Source organism: Argentina silus, assembly GCF_951799395.1.
Source record: "Argentina silus genome assembly, chromosome: X".
Lineage (NCBI taxonomy): Eukaryota > Metazoa > Chordata > Actinopteri > Argentiniformes > Argentinidae > Argentina > Argentina silus.
Window position 1 is genome coordinate 15,474,262 of NC_139653.1, and position 23,774 is coordinate 15,498,035.

General features: G+C 41.2%; 1 protein-coding gene across 1 annotated transcript in view; it reads right to left on the reverse strand.

Annotated features, from left to right (window-relative positions):
* Nucleotides 1–23,774, reverse strand: part of gbe1b (glucan (1,4-alpha-), branching enzyme 1b) — a 112,083-nt gene that overhangs the window by 35,968 nt on the left and 52,341 nt on the right. The window contains exons 8-14 of the mRNA XM_083695941.1: nucleotides 23,647–23,762; nucleotides 23,249–23,376; nucleotides 22,726–22,824; nucleotides 15,957–16,067; nucleotides 15,671–15,842; nucleotides 9,699–9,883; nucleotides 6,840–6,970 (exon numbers count right to left, since the gene is read on the reverse strand). Coding sequence (XP_083552067.1) covers nucleotides 6,840–6,970; nucleotides 9,699–9,883; nucleotides 15,671–15,842; nucleotides 15,957–16,067; nucleotides 22,726–22,824; nucleotides 23,249–23,376; nucleotides 23,647–23,762 — 942 coding nt within the window. The remainder of the gene's footprint in view (nucleotides 1–6,839; nucleotides 6,971–9,698; nucleotides 9,884–15,670; nucleotides 15,843–15,956; nucleotides 16,068–22,725; nucleotides 22,825–23,248; nucleotides 23,377–23,646; nucleotides 23,763–23,774) is intronic.

The window sequence follows — 23,774 nt, forward strand, 5'->3', positions numbered from 1 at the left end:
GAAGTATAAGATAATAAACAACAGTGAAATACAAATAAAATAAAAATCACTAACCTCCCTGAAAAGCTACTGTTAACCTCTGTTAACTTCTGTAACTCTCTACTCAAGCACAGATAACTTAGCAGTTATTATTGATTGAATGTGTAAAACAAGAAATAAGATAGGGTAGTAAAACAAGCCCCTCTCATAACCAGTACGTGGCTGGCCCCTCCCTCATAATAGGAGACTGGTTTTTATGATCAGGGTGGCAGCCCAACAACGTTTGCCGCCTAGTCGCCGCCGCACAGGAGAGTGGCTTTAAATTTTAATGTCAGCATCCCAGTCCAGGAGCCGATGGAACATGTAAACAAACTTCTAACAATATAAAGATGATTTGTATCATATTTGAGGTGCAGTAGAGGAACATTGTAATTAGATCAGCCACCGTTACAGTCCAGGTACGTAGTATATTCCTTGTTTGAGCTAACCCAGTCCCAGATTGAAAAATAAAAGGTAAAAGGTCAGCTAGCTAACAATAACATTGTGGTCATCATTGTCACTAGCAAGCTAGCTAGCCAGTCAAACACAAGCATCACACAGTTGCTGGGCGATAAGGTCTCCCAAAAATAATATGATGTAAACATAAGCACCAGTTCGTCAGGATATTGATATAGGCCATATTTATCGTGTGGACAACACAGTAGCAAGCTAATGTAAACATGGTGAGGCTACTCAGAGAATGGAGAGCTTATTGTAATGTGTTGGCTATCCCGCTAATAAAAACAAACATCGCTAATGTAGCCTAACAGCCACCCAACTAAATAAGAAACCTGTCACACGAAGACTGTTCCTCTGCAGTTGGTTAATGAGGTGATCATCTCTCAGTGGATCCGAAGTGTTGTTTGGCATAATCCTGAGCCTCTTTCGGGTCTATGAAGCAGAGCTGTCTGCCATTGTGTGTCACCAGTAGCCTCGCTGGATAGAGTAGGGCATACTTGACGCCAGGTTTGTTTAGGAGTATCTCCCTGGCCTTGTTGAACTCCTTCGTCCGTTTCACCACAGTGGGTGGGTAGTCGGGGAAGATCTGTATCCTCTTTCTTTGGTATTGAAGATTCTTCAGCTCAGCAGCCTTGTGTAGAATATCAAATTTACTTTGGGCCATATCCTTGTGAAGTGCCGCGTCCGCTGCTAGCACCATTTTGTTCTAAGGGTCATCGGTCATGCTCTCAGGGGTGTCTCGGCTAGGCGAGTCTGGCGTTTCTGGGCCTGCCGAGTTTCTGGACAGTCAACTCTGTCTTTTTGCCTTTAGGTTTCACCTTAGGTTTCATCGTCAAAAGTTTACCAGTTCAGATAAATATTGTGTTCCAGTTTACATTTACAGTTTACATTTACATTTATGGCATTTAGCAGACACCTTTATCCAAAGCGACTTAGAACAAATACATTTGTTTAAGTAAGTGAATCATCTATCCAACAGTCATCATAAGACAAAGTAATCAATGCTCACACCAGGGGCCATTGGCAGTCGTAATGCCAGAAGCCAATTTATTTATTTATTTTTAAATTATTTATTAACAGGAGAGAACTTGTACTGGGGGGAAGTAGGGGTGAAGAGGTCTCAAAGGTTGGGGTTAGGGTTAGTACAGGGAGGGTAGTGGGGGTGAAGGACTGTTAAGATGTAGCCTGAAGAGATGGGTTTTCAATCTACGGCGGAAGATCGGTAGTGACTCTGCAGTTCTGACAGTGGGGGGAAGCTCATTCCACCAGCGGGGCGCCAGGACAGTGAAAAGCCATGACCGAGTGGCACGGCCGCTGCATCCACGTAGAGGTGGCGGTGACAGGCAGGCAGCCGAGGTGGAAGAGCGGAGTGATCGTGCAGGGGTTTGGGGGCTAACCATTGCTTGCAAGTAGGGAGGGGCTGTTCCCTTTGCCACCCAGCAGGCGAGCACCAGGGTCTTGAATCTGATGCAAGCTGCTACCGGGAGCCAGTGGGAGCCTCGGGAGCCTCTACACCAACAGCTGCACCTCTAGCCAGCCTACTGTCAAACTCCTGAAGTTTGCGGACGACACAACCCTCATTGGATTAATCTCCAACGGGGATGAGTCCACGTTGACAGCCTGGCTTCCTGGTGCAGTCAGAACAACTTGGAGCTGAACGCTCTAAAAATTGTAGAGATAGTAGTAGACTTCAGGAGAAGCCCAGCCCCAACCGCCCCCCTCATCATGTGTGACTCCCCAGTTAACACTGTGGAGTCATTCAGATTCCTGGGGACAATAATTTCACAGGACCTCAGGTGGGCGGAGAACATCACCTCCACCAAGAAGACCCAGCAGAGGATGTTCTTCCAGCCGTAGCTGAAGAAATTCAACATGCCGCAGAAAGTGATGGTCGAGTTCTCCACGGCCATCATTGAGTCCATCCTCAGCTCACTGATCACCATCTGGTTCGTTGCCCCCACTGCCAAGGACAAAGGCAGACTGCAGTGGACCATTCAGTCAGCCAAGAAGGTCATCGGCTGCAACCTGCCGTTTCTTCTGGACCTGTTCCATTCCAGGACTAGTAAGGGAGCAGGAAAGATCATTGCTGATCCTGCCCATCCTGGTCACCACCTCTTCCATAGACTTCCATCTGGCAAAAGCTTCCGGGTCTATCAAGACCAAAATCTCACGCCACCTGAACAGTTTCTTCCCCATGGCAGTGGGGCTCACAAACAAGCTCCCTGCCTCTCACTGACTCTGGGACTTCCACTCCCCCCCCACCCCACCCTGTCATACACACACACACACACACACACACACACACACACATACACACAATGCACTGACAATTTTTATATTTATTTACATTTATTCTAATTTATAGTGTGCTGTCTCATTCTCTCTTAGCCTCTCACAGCCAACATAATTTATTGTTCTATTTTGTAACATTTATTTAGCTATTTTGTTAATATTTTGCTATATATTGTTTTTTATGTCCCATGCACCAACCTCACCAAGTCAATTTCCTGTATGTGCAAGAATTCTAATTCTGATTCTAATTCTGAGGAAAGAATATCGCTTGTGTTTCACAAAGAAGCAAACATAGTGCGTACACAGGGATGATTGCTGATTTAACTGGATGACATTGAAGTAATGCTCCTGACAAAAAATGAGAGAATGATGACCTGACACAATCTTACCCGCCTGTTGGCACAGTGCATATCTGCCCTGACAGGTAGAGCTTTCATGACAGGATCCAACTGGGATTTCAAATACTCTAACCAGCTGGATAAAGCACACTGCCTGGAGAATGCGTCCATTGAGAGTCAAGAGAGAAATAATAAAAACACTGATGGTTTGAGTGCCTGTCAAAAAGCTGACGTTGACTGAATTTTAAATGGCCAATGTTTTTTGTTGAGGTGCTTTACTTTGGGGGAAACTTTCCCTCTTGTTCCTTGTGGAAAAGACTACTCAAAAGTGAAAGGGAAGCATGAAAACAACTTCTGAACCAGAAGGAGGATAGCATGTCTCATATAGCATGGTCTCATATAGCATGGTCTCATATAGCATGGTCTCATATAGCATGGTCTCATATAGAATGGTCTCATATAGCATGGTCTCATATAGCATGGTCTCATATAGCATGGTCTCATATAGCATGTCTCATATAGCATGGTCTCATATAGCATGGTCTCATATCGCATGGTCTCATATCGCATGGTCTCATATAGAATGGTCTCATATAGCATGGTCTCATATCGCATGGTCTCATATTGCATGGTCTCATAGAATGGTCTCATATAGCATGGTCTCATATAGCATGGTCTCATATCGCATGGTCTCATATAGAATGGTCTCATATATATTTATATTTTCTTTATATTATATTTTATATTTATATTTTTATATTATCTTTATATTTTCTTAATACTACTGTTAATACTCTGCACATACTGTACATACCTGTTTATACTGTTCATACGGCATTCCATATTTATATTTATTCTGCTATCTACCTCATGTACTGTTAATGTTACATATATACTGCTAGACTGCATTACTATACAGTTCATATGCTGCTACACTGTTCATACTGTAACTTATTTACTCTGCTATAATGCTAATGCTACTCATATACTGCTCACACTGCACTACTTATATTATACTGCACTACTTACTGCTCATATATTGCACTACCTGTAAATACTGTTCATTGCACTTTCTGCTATTTTGCACTTCTGGTTAGACGCTAACTGCATTTCGTTGTCTCTGTACTTGTACTCTGCACAATGACAATAAAGTTGAATCTAATCTAATCTAATCTCATATAGCATGGTCTCATATAGCATGGTCTCATATAGCATGGTCTCATATCGCATGGTCTCATATAGAATGGTCTCATATAGCATGGTCTCATATAGCATGGTCTCATATAGCATGGTCTCATATCGCATGGTCTCATATAGAATGGTCTCATATAGCATGGTCTCATATAGCATGGTCTCATATAGCATGGTCTCATATCGCTTCACCTGCAAGGGACCTAGATTTTGGGACCTTGACTACTTTGTTGTCTTGACTTGGCAGTGATAGAGAGATTCTAGAGACTGGAAGGTTGCAAAAGCCCCAAATGTCTACCATGAAGGTTTACATCATCTACCTACATACAGTACAATAATATTCATCATGATGATGTAAACATATTCTGAAGGACATAAAAGAATGTCTGGACACATGCATTTTGTATATTGCCAGAAGAAATAGGATACACAGACATCTATTGTATTCATTTTCAACGGTATACTCCCAGTCACACAGTTATTATTTCTAAGACAAAAATAAATAAATAAATAAAAACCAATGTGGTTTTCCACTGCGGTATGTCTGACCCCACCACACAGGTATGAAAAAGTTTAAGTATGTGATGGCTGAGTTTAATGAAAAAGCACTTTGGACTCTTTGGGATTGTCTTGTTTACCTCCTCTGCCTCTGAGTGGCACTTTCATCTGTCTTCACCACTAATTGGATCCTCTGCACACATTCCCATCGGAGGAGCCACGTCTCCTCACACACAAACACACACCGCGTTTACCTTACTCACACACAGCACATTTGCCTGTATGTGTTTACTGCTACTCTCTTTAATGACAGGCAATGCTTTTCCCTCACATTTATTTGCATTTCCTCCCTCTACCCAAATGTCTGAGGCCATCTTCTTAAACATCAAAAGAACGCACCGGGAGGGGAAAGATGCTGCGCTACCTATATGAAAATAAACAGTTCAAAATGGTGGTGGTTTTACGTGGGTTTCAGTCATATGTCCACAAAAGAAAACACGCTTCACACATGTGGGCTGTGACATTTAATAATTAATACCTAATTATTAGAACAAAATGTGAGGATGTGTTTAAAATCATTTTCTTGTGTATGTGTATAGTAAAATAAGTAATTGTTTTGCCTGTAGAAGAATCACTGAAACCCTGAAATTATGCACAAATTAGAGCCCATTCCTGAGTTAACTTGCACATAACTTGAGTAAACAATCAAATCTACTAGCATTTGGAAATAGAGAGAGGCAACTTCATGTCCATTCACATGATATGCATTGCAATGATCTATAGTGAGTAAAAACTAAATAAACAGAGAGTAATGTCCTTGATCATTTCCTTCACTATAAATGCAAATCCACCACCTTTCTGCTCCTATTCACTTCCCTAATCATTAAGCCTGCTGTAATCACAACACAGGGACTCATTAAATTCCTCCGCAGCGCTCTTAGAGAAGACAGACAGAGCTCGAACTCAGACAAGACTGCTGTCTGAATCTGTGGATTGCTATTATTTCCCTCTAATAATATCACTGCACCGCAATACAACTGGCTCATTTTCCTCTCCAAACTGATTGTTCAAATTATGTAACAAAAGATATAAAACATCTCCATTCAAATCGTTGTTGCGTGGAACTTACAAAATACGCAACTTAAAAGGAAGAGTATGTCAAAGTCCACTGCAGAGCTGCACATGAACCTGAAGTCTATAAATGCCAGTGGTAAATACATGCACCAAACACTTTATTAGGAACACTATACTAATACTGGGTAGGGCCTCCCTTTGCTCTCAAAACAGCCTCAATTCTTCGTGGCATTGATTCCACAAGATGTTGGAAACATTCCTTTGAGATTCTGGTCCATGATGGCATGATTGCGTCACGCAATTCCTGCAGATTTTTCAGGTGCAAATTCAAGCTATGAATCTCCTGTTCTACCACATCCCAAAGGTGTTCTATTGGATTCAGATCCAGTGACTGGGAAGGCCACTTGAAGAACACTGAACTCATTGTCATGTTCATGAAACCAGTTTGAGACGACTTTTGCTTAGTTACATGGTGCATTATCATGCTGGAAGTAGCCATTAGAAGATGGGTAAATTGTGGCCATGAAGGGATGCACATGGTCAGCAACAATACTCAAATAGGCTTTGGCATTCACGCGATGATTGATTAGTATTAACGGGCCAAAAGTGTGCCAAGAAAACATTCCCCACACCATTACACCACCTCCACCATAAGAAGGTGTACAGGTGTTCCTAATAAAGTGTCGAGTGAGTGTATCTTTGTCATACTGTTTTCTACAGCTACAGAGCATGTTTCTCCACTTGCAGCATATAGGGTTCTGTTTTACTTGTCCCTATGGCCCCACACATTATATACATTTAATTTGCATCATAATTGACCAGGTCCCAACCTCCCACATGGCCAGCTGTAGGTACTGTACATTGGTACAGCCAGGAATGTGCTTACCTGAGTAAAGGTCTGATTGACACTGTAAGATGAAGTCAAACATTCTGATAGATTAAGACTGAAAAAAATGAGCTAAAGGATACTTTCCAGGAGAGCCGACTGCAACCCTATAGTCGTTGTAGCTCTTGGTAGGGTGGAAGTTGAAGATGAAGATGACATTGGCTCTCTCAAAGACAATGACCTTGTCCTCCTCATGCTTGGCACTTACATGGGCCTGAAGGGAACAAAACACAAAGAAAAAAAAACATTACACTCTCTCAACAATTCTTTCAACATTACAATGGAGATAAATTGTCAACAACACTGTTACAATCCTAGTTCACTAAAAGCGTGTTTCATGCAGTACTAACATCGTCAGTGCTACTGGGAAGCAGTTACACAGCTAAGCTGATGGCTGAGTCTGGGCAAACTGCAGTTTTACAGCCAGTTACTCCAACATTTCTGCAGCAAAAATGTATTTACTTTCACTCTCCAATCCAACAGTTTATTTTGAGGAGGATAAACTATTTAAACATGGGACAGTCTTAGGAAATTCAGGTAGCACTCATAACCAAAAGCAGGTGTCCAGGGCTGAGGTCTGAGGAGCACATAGTCAGCTCCTGACAGCTGCAAATGATAAAGCCGCCACTCTCCTGTGGAGCGAACCACTGTTAATGTGTCATTAGCAGAGATTATTAATGTCACCCAGCCCCCTATTTTTAGTGCCTTGTCCCCCCAGCCAATTTCAGACCAGAATATTCACCGCTGAGAGAGAGATAAGCATCCTTGTTATTGGACAGGCGGAAGATGGAGGTTAGGGGATGAGCTGACAATCTCTACAAAGTCTATTTCTACATGGAACTTCCAGATGATGCTCCAAACTAAAAGCCCGGCAAGCAGAATGCTCCACTGGCCAGAGCATGTGAGTAGAGTAGAGCGGTATGAGAGGCTTCCTTCTTTGTTTCAAACACCCATTTAACAAACATCGACATCCAATCTTGAAAGTATTTACCATATTTGTTAAGTAATGAGAAAACAAGCCATTTGCTTAGTAAAGAAAGTGAAAGTGCCACTGGCTTGGAAGGCAGAAGTAGGAAGGCTGCCGTGGCTTTACAGTATTATCAGTATCATTATCAATATCAACATTGACTAAACATGTTTCCATGCAGGATTTATTGGAATATCTGCAAATATTTTTTTGTCAGATCATGCCCTGAGCTTGTGATGTGAGCGGTATTGGAGCGAAATTTGATAAATATTTATTTGATAAATAAATAATATATGACAGTGCACCCCAAAGGACAGGGTCCACTTGTGAGTATACACTGTTTCTATTTACATCACAGTGGGAGACCCCATGTGATATTATCGTTGCACTAACAGGGATTTCATCTCACGTTCAGCATTGGTCTCTTTGAAGCTCGCTGCTGCACATCTTCAAAGCGCCAGGCGCACATCACACTTTTAAGTGAAGTCCCTGCATGTTTTCCTATCCCCTTAACTCACTTAGCCCGATACAGTGGGGAGAGTTCTCGCCCACACCACCCTCAACTTCACCCCAATCTCCCATTCCAACAACAAAACACCGTTTAACACTCCAGCCTGGGGGATTGTGAGGAAATATATAGCCAAGTCAAAGATATTCTCACAGTGCACAATCACCTAGGCAATCGAAGCGACTTATGAATTCAGCATGCAGACACAATGTGATTTAGAGTATCCTTGGCCAGGTGTTGGATTGATCTGTGAATGATGGTCCACACTATGGACCACACTTTGAATGAGAGCCTGACAGATCATAAGGAAACTCAATCACATGGGTTATAAATTACCTGATGATAGACAAGAAGGAAAGAGTATACAGCCAGGCCATTCCTCGTGGGAGAAACTACACACAACACTCCAACGGTACCCACCAAAGGCTCTTAAAGATGTTTCAAACTAGCCAGGTGTTAAAACACCTGATGAGTGGCAGGTCATCTTTGGGGCCAAATGTATATTAAGCGCCAGCTGGAGCTTCCTTAGAGAGCAGCATTCCTTCCTAATGGAGAGTAAAAATCACACAACCTCTCCAATCCTAATGGCTCACATCTCAAGCTCTACTTCACCTAGCTGTATGGGAGCCCAGTGGATTACAGCAAGTCAGAGCACAATACTGATTGATAGCCAAATATAGATAAATGATCCCTTTGAATCAGTTTCCTAATTATGCTTTCTGATACATTTCCCCATTTTCACTTTATCCATCTTGCAATGGAGAACTGGAATCAAGGTCAAAGTGAAACACAGCAAGGTGAAGCAGTTCTAATCTGAGCACTGGATCGCGGGCGGAGAGTATTACTGAATCAATTACACAGACTCACTCCTAATCCCCGCCAATTCAGCCACACATTTCCATTTGCATTATCCCATTACTTTAATTCCAGCCAGCGAGGAGAAAAACTCTGTGCCACATTATCATTCCCATATGCTTAAATCACAGCCGGAGAGAAGCCACAGCATAGGAGAATGTCCATAACTCCATTACTGTTCACCTTGACAGTAGCCAGAGGAACAAGACATTCCCAAATTGAACCCTCTGTATAGTACAGTCATCTCCACCTATCTGGGAAAAGCTGCTCCCTTTGTCAACATCGAAGACATGGCAAAAAGGTTTACCTAGGAAATACAGAGAATAACATAGACCAATGCTGGCTGTTACTGTTTAAGTAGAGATTATCAGTTATCTGTATGGGATCAAAGTATGTCAACAACGAATCTCAGATCACACAGGTCAAATTATTGCTCTCCTGATACAGCACGAACCACATTTTTTCTCATTAGCTTAGTGTCCTGTAAAACACAATCATGTGACTGTGTATATGCTAATGGTTGTCCATATGTATGTATTTGTGTGTGTGTGCTCGTGTGTGTGTTCTATTTGCAGTGTGTGTGTATTGTTTTTGTGCTGACTGTGTCCTTACGGGAGGAGCTGCCAGCCAGCCATACTTGTCCTCTGTGCGGTTCATGTCACGGTCAAAGTTATAGAGCTGGCTGTAGCGGAGGTGCTCCATGTCCAGCAGGTTATACTGCCGCCGGGCGTAGTGGTAGCTCTCATTGTTCCCCTCCCTGGGGAAATCCAGCCACTCTGGATGACCAAACTCATTTCCTGCAATGTGAAAGACAGAATCAAGAAACTTACTTAACATAGTACTGTGCTGTATCATAAAAAGCAGACACTTCAAAATCGTGGTCCAGTTCACCTTATGAATGTGTAGGCATGTGAAAACAGCTTACAAATGTGTTCTGTAGATCAAAAGCTAGGTTTCGCTAGTTTAAGGATTTTACCGAGTGACATATTTGGGAGGAATCACATGGTTTTTGAAACCTACAAGGAGTTTAAGGAAGGAGTGAGGTTATCGTTTATGAAATAGCTACTGCCTGGTTTGTTTACATCCATAAGCACTGGGCTAGTGCATACATCTTTGACTTGTGTTTACTAACGTGCATCTTAGCTTAGACCTCCATGGAGCGACATCACTTCTGGGTCCACACAAACATTCCACAGTTGTCCCATTTCGAACATGGTCTTGTGACTTTACCATTGTAAAAGTCACCACAGTTCTTTAAGAGTATGAATCATTACAAATTAGTGATAATCTAGGAAGTTGTTGAATAGGTGGGTTCATGCATTCAAATTGTATACAGTAAATCGCATAATTCATACAATGCCTATGGCCTAATGCATGAGACATTTTAAACTAGACCCAGAAACTATGTCAGCTCCTCAGTATGTTGTACGAGTTCACCATTCAGACATATAACTTCCTGGTCCAATAAAACGCTATTTTTTCACTTATTTGCTAAATAAATGTAATATTTAGACCAAAAATACGACTTATGACTTGCAGTGACAATCTGTGAAATGTTCCTTTAATGTCATGTTTATTCAATTTGCAGTGTCTTTTCAACATCAAAACAACAAACAGAATAGGTTGAGACCATTCTGATGCACCTTTTATGAGTGTAACATAATTTAGCATTGAAAAATAGTGTTCAAGATAATAGACACTAACACAGCTCTTGGTCTTTTTTTCTCCAAAATGCCCTTCCTAGCACACCCAGACTCTCTTTTATGAATAATCACTTCAAAGCTGGGAAACCAAAAGGAATCTATTATCTACCAAAAAGACAAGACAAGGGGAAGCAATGCGCAAATCAAATCCCAGAGCTTGTTACAAATGTGTGCACAATTAATTCACCAGGAGATATTTATAAAATATTTCTTCATAACAGAGAATAAACTTCAAGATGATGCTGACAATGAGAAGACAGAGCACAGAACTATGTTTAAGCCTGACATGATTAAGCCCAAAGAGGATAATTCTCGAGGAGATCTTCTCTTAACTTTGCCTTAATTAATTTAGTTTATTAGAGCATTAGCTACAAATTGGGAAATATTTAGTCCTCACACAAGCAAAACAAGCCCTCTGCTGCATGTAGACTTGGAGGGTGATTCCATCTGTTAACGGAGAGACACTCTGGAGAGACCAGACTAGAGACCTGAGAAGGATGTCACAGAGGGAGATGTAGCACACACAGTCAATTTGCAAGACTGAATCAACAGAACTCTACGCAACAACAGACCAGAGTGACAGTCTTGTCATCTAGAGTGATGAGATAATGAATCCGTCATCAGTGACAAGACAACATCATAAAACAGTCAGGATATAATTCCAGGGAGGTGGGGGTGGTGGGAGAGAGAGAAACACATTGACAAGAGGCGGTGAAAGAAGCATGACAATAGAATTGAAGCTAATTGTTTATTCAGTAAACCCAAAAGCCCATAGTGATCGGATAAATTGGAACAGACAGGCAATGACTGCAGATTCTAATAAAAACATTAGAGGTTGCTGTTAAAGAAGCACCAAACAATAAGCGAACGCTACCATCTGAAAACACGCTGCAGCGCATGATTATGAATTATAGCTGCAAAGAAATGCCACAACATCGACAGATTGTCATTTCCTGTGACATCTGCACAAATAATAAGCCTCCCACACTGCAAAAACTTGAAATGTAAGAAACAGAATTACACCTCTGACTTAGAACAATGACAGTCAGAGAAGGGCTTTCTGTATTCCACCATGGGGATTGTGTACATAACACATTCTTAGTACATTTGAAAAAACACATGTCATTATATCACATGCACGAACAGTCTGTCTGTAAAGATGTCTGTAGTGTTTTGTTAAACAATGCTTGTATGTATACCATTTGACCATGAACTATACTGATGGTTTAGGCTTGAAGGTGTTATCATGGTATCTATGTACAGTAGTGTGTTTATGCAAAAAGGTTCTGGCACAAATCATCTTGACCTTGGAGTAACCTTGAATAAGAATTGACATCCCTTCTTGCACACACATTGAATGTAAAAAGCTCTTGGTTCTTTCTTAAGTCCAAGTTTGAATAAATACAGCATTATAGAAATCATAATTATGTAATATCATCAAGTGCAGGTTAAGAAAGAGTATGAATGTATTGAGTGTATACAGGACTGCTGTGCCATGGGCTACACCCAGTGAGCACCACCCAGGGAATGAGCCCCCTGAGGCAGAGGCGGGCGGCAGCAAACTATTCCTTATCACACATCTGCACAGTTAGAGTGTGCCAGGCATCGCATATAGAGGCAGGGTGCACACCCGCAAGCACCACACATGCGTACTCGCACACACACCCACACTCACACCCCCCCCCCCCCCCCCCCCCCCACACACACACACATTAGAGTTGGGGCTGGAGAGCTCAGGACAACGTGGTCTGCCTGCTAATCGTCGAGCGAGACACAGTCCCAGATACACACCCATGCTTTGATAAAAGCTTTCAAAAAGATATGCTTCATTAGCTGTATAAATGAACCACTGCTGATCTTGCTCTACTTCTGTTTATTTGCAGTTCCCCCAGTTATTCTTTTAATCTGTTTCTTAATTAAAGCCAAGTTGAGATTGGTTGATTTTCAGTAGAGGTTCATTTGGTGTCCCTGTGGATGTCTGTGACTCTTTGGCTTTTGGTTCAGCTTAATGAGACACATCAGACACACCTCTGTTACAGTAGTTTCACAGTTTCCCCTCCTTCTCCTTCTCCTCTTCCACAATAATACAGTGTTGTTCCTCCCAGACATACGTCTGCATTAATTACCATGATAATCAACCTCCTCCAAAATACCGGCTAACGCACTCACTTCAACAGTGAAATATGATGGATTTTGAGAACCCTGCACATATAAAACAGAATTTATGCCTGATATTTTAGCTACGGAATGTGTAATATGACAAAATATCACAAAGGGTTCTGATAAAATATAGGTACGATTTATTGCCTGAAATCTATCTATTCCATCTTGTCCAAAACGCTTGCATTGGGCGTTCACTAGTCTACAGTACTTAAAAAAAATACAATAAACATGTTTAAGGACTTTCTTAGTAAATGTGAAAATCCTATGGGCCACATATCTGCCTCTATGGAAGACATATTGTATTGCACCTTCCCTGAGAATACTAATAAGAGCAGTATAAGTGGGGACAGTATAGAATATCTGTAGCACAAGCATCACAAATTAAAACAAATCAAAACATGAATAGCTCCCAGGGACTTCTGCGAATAGTAACTCAATTGACAATTAAATGTTCACTGCAAAGGCTGCTATCTAACCTCTGTTTAAAAAGGCCAATGTTGTTTTGTCCATGATTGGAACTACTTTTCATACATTACCTGGCACTAGTTCTATAACAATCACGTTGTCTTGAGGGTAAGCTTGGGGGAAGCTTTCTGCTATCACTTAAGTGGAAAAATGTGTTAATTAGGACTTCCCAAAAAACCTTCTATAGCCATAATGCTTGCAAGTGAAAAAAAACAATGATGTCACCTCTGACAGAATTTCACTATGCAATTCCTTCTCAGGGTCTAGTTTCCAATGTTGCCCAAAAAAACTGTCCTCATCTTCATTTAAAAAAAGGGATCTATTTTTAAATCAAACTGCATTGTTTATGCGCCCTCTAAACATGACGTTGCGAAGGCTCTTGGCCACTCCTTGGGTTGCACATCCCTCAGTGAGGATGGAGAAGGCACAGGCAATGTGTTTACACAAGGTTATGTCAGACAGCTTGTGCAGGCTGGCACATCCCATTACTCCTCTCCACAGCCGTGCATCAGATAAGGACCGGGTAGAGACACAGGACCACAGTAATTATCAGAGCGAGCAGGAGCCTGGGATCAATGTGTTTTCCATTGGAGGGATACTGGCACACAGAGATCAATGAAGGAATCAGGGGTTCAGAGAGGGTTTTAAGAACACTGCAAAAAACAATGTCATGACATGTAGTAATGATTATTTGCACATTGTAGATTGATTTCTTGTAACATCAGGTGTGGATCTACATTCCAAGCTCCATGTAGGTGAGCATGAAACACAAATTACAGATGTGTCATGAGATGAGCATGATCATGAAAAACCATAATAATTAAAACATTCAACTTCGATTTTAGTGGGACTCAAATAATCAATTTAGGTATGTGAGCTGCTGGCTTTCATTTAATCATTTAAGGCTACAGTAGGTGCTTGCATTGTTGCCTTTTCTGAATACAGAGTAGAATACTTGGAGGGAACAAACTTTTGAGCTCAACAATTTAGCCTGCAAATCTGCAAGGCTATCTTGAGCCTGTATGAGCCCTGAAAGTCAGGGAGTAAGACCACTTCCTTTCTCTCCCTGCTGATGTAATGATAAAACCACTGAGGCATTTCATTACTGCTATGCTGCTCTCCGCTTTTAATGTCAATGACACTCCAACAACCTTTACAGTATCCATCTTTCAGCATCTCAAACACTGATGCTCTCTGTGTCCTCACACTGTGTGGTGTTTGCTATTGGTCATGAGTAAATAGATGGGTTTCTCTAGGCTAGGCAGCTCAAATTGATTTGCTTGCTCAAACAATTTGTTCTTGCTCAGTACTGGCTAAATGACTCTGCGGCTATTGATCCATTGACATAGCATGTGATCTTGTATTTACTTACAGTTTTTTTTGTTGTTGCTTTGTTTAAGCATTTCGGTAATGCTATTGCCTGATACCATAAACTTTGCTAAGTCCTTACAGCTACACAGGGCTGTTTTGCCTGTGGGAAATCAGTGAGATCCATTAGTTGCTGTTACATAGAAATAATAGGCCAACTATTTAGTTAGCTAGACCGCAACTCTGAAAGAGATGAGATTTCTCTCTCAGCCCTCCTACACACTGTTTCCACATCTCCTATTCTGTTAGCTTTGACTTCAAACCACTAACTTAGGAACTCATAACCATTGCTAATCATGTAGAACAAACAAGAGTGTGTGTGTATGTTTGTGTGTGTGTGTGTGTGTGTGTGTGTGTGGATGTGTTTGTGTGTGGGGGGTATTTTTTCCTATTTAGACCACCTGGTCACCAGGTGGAGCTACAACTCTGTGGATGACCTGTCTATTGCATGTTTTCTATAAGGCTAGACCAGCATGGAGACTCCCCTTCAGTTAAGGTCAATTTGCCAACATCATTAACTACATTGCTTTATTATTCTTACCAGCAAGCCCAGACACAACCATGTGTATTTTATCTAATTCTTATTTATGGGCCAAAATCTGTTTCATAAACTGGCTTCGCATTGCCTTTAGTATTTTGTTATTGGTCACCTTCAAAAAACCTGACCTCAAATAACAGTTTAGTTTTTTTACTAAACTGAGACAGTAGGGAGATATGACAAGGTAGCAGATGAAGGGGATATAATAGAAAGTGGTAATAGGTGGTATCAAACCCGTGCTGTCAAGTCATAAAAGGTCATTTACAACCAGTTTAATTCAATTGATCTTATTGAATTCACTTTTCACATACGTTTGTATGTCTGTATGCGTTTCCAGGGTGACTCACCCATGAAGTTGAGGTACCCCTCTCCGCCAAGACCCTGAGTGAGGAGGCGGATCATCTTATGCAGCTGGAGACCGCGGTCGATGACTTGGGTCATGGGAATCAGGGAGCTCATGTTGGTGTACATCTCCTTATCCATCAACCAGAACGCCAGAGTCTTATCCCCAACCAGAGCCTGACATGCATAGGGAAAAGGCAAGACACATATGGAGATTCTATACAGTATGGCTCTGGACAGTATTATAATAGTGTGTAATTTGCGAAATAGTAGTTGTTAGGTTGGGGTTACCTGGTCATGGCTCTCAGCATAGGCTATGCAGTTCTCTCCATATCGCCTGTTGGTGAGTGTGTAGACAATATTGCCCATGTTCCAGTCTTCATCCTTATTCTCCTTTATGATCTAGTACAAAGGTATAATAGACAGTCATCTAAAGCATTTCGGGCCCCAGTTTTCTTCCACTAAAGAGCGCTGAGCAATTCTGTTTTTAGTGGCCATGCCTGCTAAGTTGGTAATTTCCTTCAGCAAAGTTTCAGTTAAAATAGAGGCAGAGGGCAGGTCTCCGGCAATGAGTGTATGGGGATAACTGAATATGAGATGAAGATATTGTCTCATGTCAGATATCTCGTCTCCGTCTGCACTGATTAAGGCTCCGATAATTATTAATATTTTTATCAAATACTATTACCATACTGTAGTTACAGTTGTAGGCAACACATTTAACTCTCTTTGATATCACCATCTAAACACACAGCAAGCCTTGAGTAGGCGCGCCAAATTCAACCTGAGAGTCTCTAAGCACTGTAGAACGGTTTAATTAACCTGTCACAACTTTTCTCATATAGTATTGTGTCATTTGCATCGGCTTTATCCTCCATTATCGCTTGCGATCCCCAGTCATAGCCATTATCAACTGCCATTTTGGTTCAGTCTTACTTCAGTTGCCTTCGTCCATTTCATTACATCATTACATTTTAAATTAGTTCCCTCTCTCTGTACAACTGCATGGTTATTAGAATTGTATTCCTACTTAGCGTCACTAGCAATAGTGGACAATATTTAAAGTAAAAAGAAATACATAGGAAAGTCAGGATGCAGGATCATTGTTGAGCAAATTAAGCTATAGAGACTGCAATGCGCACAGTTCCAATGATCAGTGGAGGCTACCATGCGTGGGAGGTAGCCTTACATAGGCCTATTGTATGCTTGTTTATATTATCTCCCCTCCTAATATTACTATGGTTTGAAGAAGTGGAATTTGACAACTTTCTGGATGATTCTAACAACCATCTTTTTAGTTTGTGGGTAAAAACTCTCCAAACATATTTTCTATGAAGTAGGTATGCATATTTTCCCTGTAATCAGTGTCGTATATAATGCTTAAGATATTCTCCTATTAGATTTAATAGCCTATCAAAGACATGCAAGGTTGCATGATTCAATTCGTAATTGGCACAGAGCGCGGAGGTGATCGATGTATGCAACAATGGTCATTTGATGATTTAGGTAATAAAGTGTACAGAATGTCATAATGCACGATTATACACTAGGCCTACTTTCATATTCAGTGCCTTGTGTAAGTAACGGAACAGTTTGGAACATCATTAAAAAAGAAAGAAAGCACTGGTGAGCTAAGCAATCGCAATCACATGGTAGGCAAAGGAAGACTTCTACAGTGAAAGACCGAAGAATTCTCGCCATAATTAAGAAAAACTCCAGAACAGCTATCCCACAAATCAGGAACACTCTCCAGGGGGTAGGCGTGAATGTGTCAGAGACTACCATCCACAGAACACGTTACCGGCCAAATTACAGAGACTTCACTGCAAGGTGCAAAACAGGATGGTCAGGTTACAGTTTGCAAAAAATAACCTAAAAGCCTGCAGAGGTCTTGAAAAAGGTCTTGTGGACAGATAATACAAATGTTACCATGTGCCAGAGTGATTGCAAGAGGAAAGTTTGGAGAAAAAAGGATCTAACCAAGATTTACAGCATACCACCTCATCTGTGAAACATGGTGGAGGAGGTGTTATTGTTTGGCCATATATAGCTACCACTAGTACTGGCTAACTTGTATTGAATATGTAATTGCTGATGTCAGCAGCAGAATGTATTCTTAAGTGTACAGAAATATAATTCATTAGATGGTGCTTCATCATACAGTAAGACAATGACCCCAAACATACTGCCATAGTCTCGAGTAATCAGGGCCAAAAAGTGGAAAGTTCTTGACTGGCCATGTCAATATTCAGATTTAAATCCAATTGAACATGCATTGCATTTCCTGATGATAATATTTTAGGCAAAAATACCTCAAAAGAAACAACAACTGAAGATGGCTGCAGTACAGGCCTGGCAGAGCACCACCAGAGAATATACCCAGCGTCTGGTGGGGTCAATGGGTCGCAGACTTCAGGCAGTTATTCCATGCAAAGGATTGTCAACCAAATACTAAACGTGAGTACTTTATTTCAACATGATATGATTTTTTCCAATATTTTTGGAGCCCTGAAATAGGGGGAGTATGTTTAAAACATGTTGTACTTTCTAAATGGTGAACCCAATCTGAAAAAGACCCCCACTGAATTAAAGCTGGGACTCTCTACTTTGACCACATAGTAATTGTTTGATTTCAAATAAAAACTGTTGGAGTATAGAGATAAAATAAGACAACATGCTTTCCAATACTTATGGAAGGCACAGTATGTCAGATATTAGAGTGCTAACACATACTATTGAACAACAGGTGCACTGAAAGTGCTGTAGATGTGCAAACTGCAGTAAACTATTGCACTAGGTCCAGCCAGTGATTGACATGCACCGTCTGTGATTGGGAAGGAGTTGGATAGCCTATCACTGTAACAGCTAGAAGCCTGCTCAGTGGAATTGGGGATGACAGGTGACCGACAATAGAGGAAACCAATTGTGACGATCAATATAGTCAAGATGAACAGGCTGGTCCACCTAAGTAGTGGTTATCCTGCTCTCTATCTCCATCTTCCTGCTTTCACTCCACTTAACCTATCCTGTGGACGTCAAACATGGCTATTGCCTCCATAACTTGACTAATACACCTGCCCAAAGACATGCAGCTGAATCTTATTCTTCTGCTTGAACACATTAAGCAATTAGTCAGATGTACTGCAACAGCCATATACTGGTATCATAGCAAAGGGGGTGAATATAGTGGCTTCAGAAAGTATTCAGACCCCTTCACTTTTTCCACATTTTGTTGTGTTATAGACTAAATTTAAAATGGATTAAAAAAATGTTTGTCATCAATCCACCCACAATACCCCACTGCTGTGTGAGGCCAGCTCAAGGAGCCGGAAAGGAGATGTTCTCCAGCACTACAACAGAGCAGACACATGTCCACCCGCCTGCCCGCACGCATGCACATGCGCGCGCGCACACACACACACACACACACACACACACACACACACACACACACACACACACACACACACACACACACACACACACACACACACACACACACACACACACACACACACACACACACACACACACACACACACACACACACACACACACACACACACACACACACACACACACACACACAGCGGAGAAAGTAGGTTAACCCTGAAGAGCAGCTCGTTTGGCCTTCCTATCTACGTTCAAAACACATGACCGCTTCCCAGCACCGATGAAATACATGAATAAACACTGCACACTTGCTTGCTTTCCTCCGGATCCATGATTCACATTGTCTCCTCAGGGAAGCAACACAAATAATTCAAAAACCTGCAACCAGAAGAACTATCCCAAATTAATATTGCATCCGCAGTGATGTTGTTTGAAAAGCAAAGGCAGGACCGTAACCACTCCAAAGGCATCCCCTGATCTAATCCTGTGGAATGTTTGGTAGCCGTCAAGGAGGTTGTGTCTCAGTGGTACCACACAGCTTGCTGCCCAGCTAGCCAAGCATGGCTAAGGAAGGTCAGGCTGGACAGTGCAGTCGGCTCCACTCTGCTACTAAGTGAAAATCACTGCTGTGCGAGACAGACTTGATTAACGATGCATGGACTTTTCCCATGGAGACAGAAAACACAGTAGTGTGAGTGAATACAGGCAGAGCGGAGGTCACGGTCTCCAGATCTCTTTTACTAAATAAAGTAAAAGTATATAAAGTTTCATTGGAGGGGGGAAAAAAAAGCATACGGCTCACAGCAAGTATATAGTACCTTGAAAAGCACAATATGAGACTCCAAAAATGTTATCATGCAGAGCTCGAACCAGTTACACATTTGTTTTGCACAAGAAAGTGGCAAAACAGTCATGTGGATGTTGGCCATATCCTGTCAGCTTCAACATTAAAACTGGCATTTGATCCTTTTCACATAGCTGTTCCCTAATGTCTCCATCCCCACAAAGGGAGGACATGATTCAGTGGATCCAGAACATCCTGGCTAATCCAAACAGACACATACAAACCCCAGTGATATCCCCCTGTCTGTTCTCCCACAAACATGTGTTTTCACAGGAATATGGCGTATTCACAAAAGCACAGACAGACATTGCCAATGAGATGAAAATGAATATGAATATACTGTAAGTACACACCAATCAGAGTGAGGATAAACTATTATGGTTGGGGTTGAAGTCTCCCCAACAACAAAAAGAGCCTGTTAGAAATAGTAGCAAGCCAATCTCCCCTGACACATCCCACATACAGTGTTTAGGGAGATTTGTGATATTTCAAGAGTAAAATCTTTTCAGCTGCAAAAGATGGGCCGTATGAATAACATCTACCAAGCTTTCACATCGCAGAGTAAATATGTGGTGATAATTGTACTGTAGATCTTTATTCATTCAACACCCTATAAATGCCACAGAAATGTACATGTTTGTGAGTAAATTGACTGTTGTAGACTGTACAACTCCCTGATGAAAACAGGAACCCTCCAAATATCAATGGATGACTAGCAATGAAACACTCTCACCAGGCAGTATGGAGCTGCAAGGTCAAGAGAGTCTCTGACCCAAATTTGAGGGGAGAGGCGAGAGACAAGAGAGAAGGACGCTGAGAGGGATGAGGGAGTAGGATATAATTATACACAGAGCAGGGAGCACTCTGGCCTCAGCTACTGTCATTATGTACTCTACACCATTCTCCGACTCAACAGGAAATATCGTCAGGATTCAGGAATAACCATACCATCCATACTAAAGACCTTGATAGAAAAAAATATTTTTAACAAAGTCCCGTGTTGTCCTGTGCCTATCCACAACCTGACCAGGGCTGGCGCAGTAATATCTAGCTCAGCCATTCTTCCCTCTATGTATTACATTGCTTGAGTGTACTACCAACAAGGATGATAGAGTATCAGTGACAGTAGGATGGTTGTGCTCTGAACTACCAGGCAAACATGATGAGAGAGAATACAAGATCATATTTGTATGTTATAGACTATGCAATTTGTTTTTTTGTACTCCACTAACATCAAGAAACCAAATATCGCAAACATGAATTGAATTCTACATAGTGCTTTTGTGCTTGCCTATATTGTACTCCTAACCTCCAGCCTGAAAGGAAGGAAGTTGCTTTAAAAAATTGAAACAGAAAGATTAAATGCCCCTTTGTTGAATTGCCTACACTTTAATAAGAAAACATAAAAAAGATAGACCCTGAATATAAGCCAAGACCAAAGACTAGACGACCTTCATTCAAAGCTGTGAAAGCCTTCCATTCTTCTCTTGTGCTTAGAGAGAACATGTACGTTTTTGCAAAACATTGACAGTTTTCATAATTAAGAATCTAAGAAAATGTTATGGAAGCTAATTCAAATGCTCTTCTGTAATTCAATAACCATTTCATGACTTATACTCATTCTGCAAGGTGAGAACGGCAGCAGAGATACATAGTAATCAGGTCCCTCTCCTATAGGACCGTGGCATTTTCATTACTTGCATAATTAAGGGAAATAATGGAAAATAAAGATCTTCTCTGGCCTCCTCACTGTTCCCAGAACCAGACTCCGCACTATGGGTGACAAAGCTTTCTCATCTGCTGCTCCTCACCTGTGGAATGCTCTCCCCCACAATGTCAGAGCTGCTGACAGTATTGACTCTTTTAAGACCTTGCTAAAAACACACGTTGAGGTAGGTATAGGGCCCTAAGTTATGTTTTGTGACTGTTCTATATTTTTATTTTTTATTTTCTATTTTTCATATTCTTGACATGTTAAGTGCTTTGAGTCCATGAGAAAGCACTACACAAATGTAATGTATTATTATTTTAAAATCCACATTCCACACCTCAAAGCACATTCAATAAAAACTGTAAAAATATATTTTCTAAATAATGACATATAACACAGACTAAGCTATGGTGGACACACTTCTATCATACTTGACGCAACATTTTAAAGGAATGGTATAATTCAATATACAGTATGTTTTAGTGACTGCTTTACTGACGAATGCTTCTTTTGAGATTGAAAATGACTTTCTCTAAATCAATTTGCTACTTCTTTTCATTACATGCTTACAAAAGAGGTTGGACAGTACAGTACAACATCTCTCCTCATTGATGTCAGCTGAGCAGGAGTGATAGTCTAAATGATTTCAGATAGAGCTGACTACTTAATCTACAGTATGTAAAACTGTAGAAACAAACACACACAGTGTCGCCATGAATGTGCATGGGCAGGTTGACTACACTGAGTTTTGAGGAGAATACCAAAAAAACGGGACTGTTAACAGTGTTTAACACTTGAAAACAAGCCAAATCCAAAGCAAATAATGGGGCCATTGTCTAAATATAACAAAACATTCCCAACATGTCCTCTCTCTCTCTTTCACCCTCTCCACTCTGCTGTGAGATTTCTTTCAGTCCACCATGTGGATTTTGTTGTTTGCCAGTGGTATACTGTTTACATTTGAGCATAATTTATATCACATTCAGTAACTTTACAGCTACTGAACACAATCAATGAATTAATTCCATCCAAGACACTATGACAGGCAGCAGACAATTAGTGCTGTACAGTAATAATACTAAGAATATAGAGTATATAGAGTATATTCTCACCTGGATCCACTTGTCTGGGATAGCCATGGCCAGACGGTAGTCAAAGCCACAGCCTCCCTCAGCCACTGCTCGACACAGAGCTGGCATCCCTGAAACATCCTGGGATGAGACACAACAAACAAATACATATGTACTATGTTTGTGTGTGTGTGTGTGTGTGGTGCTTCCCACACTGGAGAGCCCTTGCATCTGCATTACCTGCACAATATACTAAGATTACATTATTATTATAGGGGCAACCAATGTTGAGGGGCCAAAATCACACTTAATGAAACAGACTAAAAACAGTGGCATCCCATTTACTGTTCACATTATTCGTTAATAACACCACTGAAAACTGATGGAAGCTGTGAGCCAATAATAAGTGCTTTCATTAATCATGGCTCGGGGCAGTGTCACAGAGGAGTAATTGAATGTATTGTGTGTGTGTTTGGCTTTGCACTCCCACAGAAGGCAGCCAGTGTTCTGAACATGTGGAGGACTGAAGCAGAATGAATGCAGAGGCGTTGAATGGGCATCTTACCTCTGCAATGGTGATGCAGTCAGGATAGAGGGTATGCAGAATGTGGTTGGCAACCATCAAGTAGACCAAGGAGTCCTCATCTACTTGAAGGCCGAAGTACTCAGAGTAGTCTCCAGAGAAACCAGTGCCTGAGGATAGAGGTTGAACACTCATACAAAATAAACAGGCCACGTATCCTTAAACTCTACTGCTACTGCTATCTCTTCTCAAATACTTTTCTTGCTTCTTCTTTAAAATGCATTCTTGCACATTTTATATCTATGTATGAATGGCGCAAATAAACCTCTTAACATTTTAATAAACCTCTTAAAAGTATATTTGTGTCAATGTGTTGATGAGGTGACCCAAGAGACAACTCAAATTCTATCATGCAAAGTTCTATAAGGGTTTGAAGTTACCAATGCCATGATGGTGGTAGAGCATGGATGTCACCCCGTCAAACCTGAAGCCATCAAAGCGATACTCCTCCATCCACCAGCGCAAATTTGACAACAGGAACCGAAGTACCTCCCAGCTAGAGGAAGAA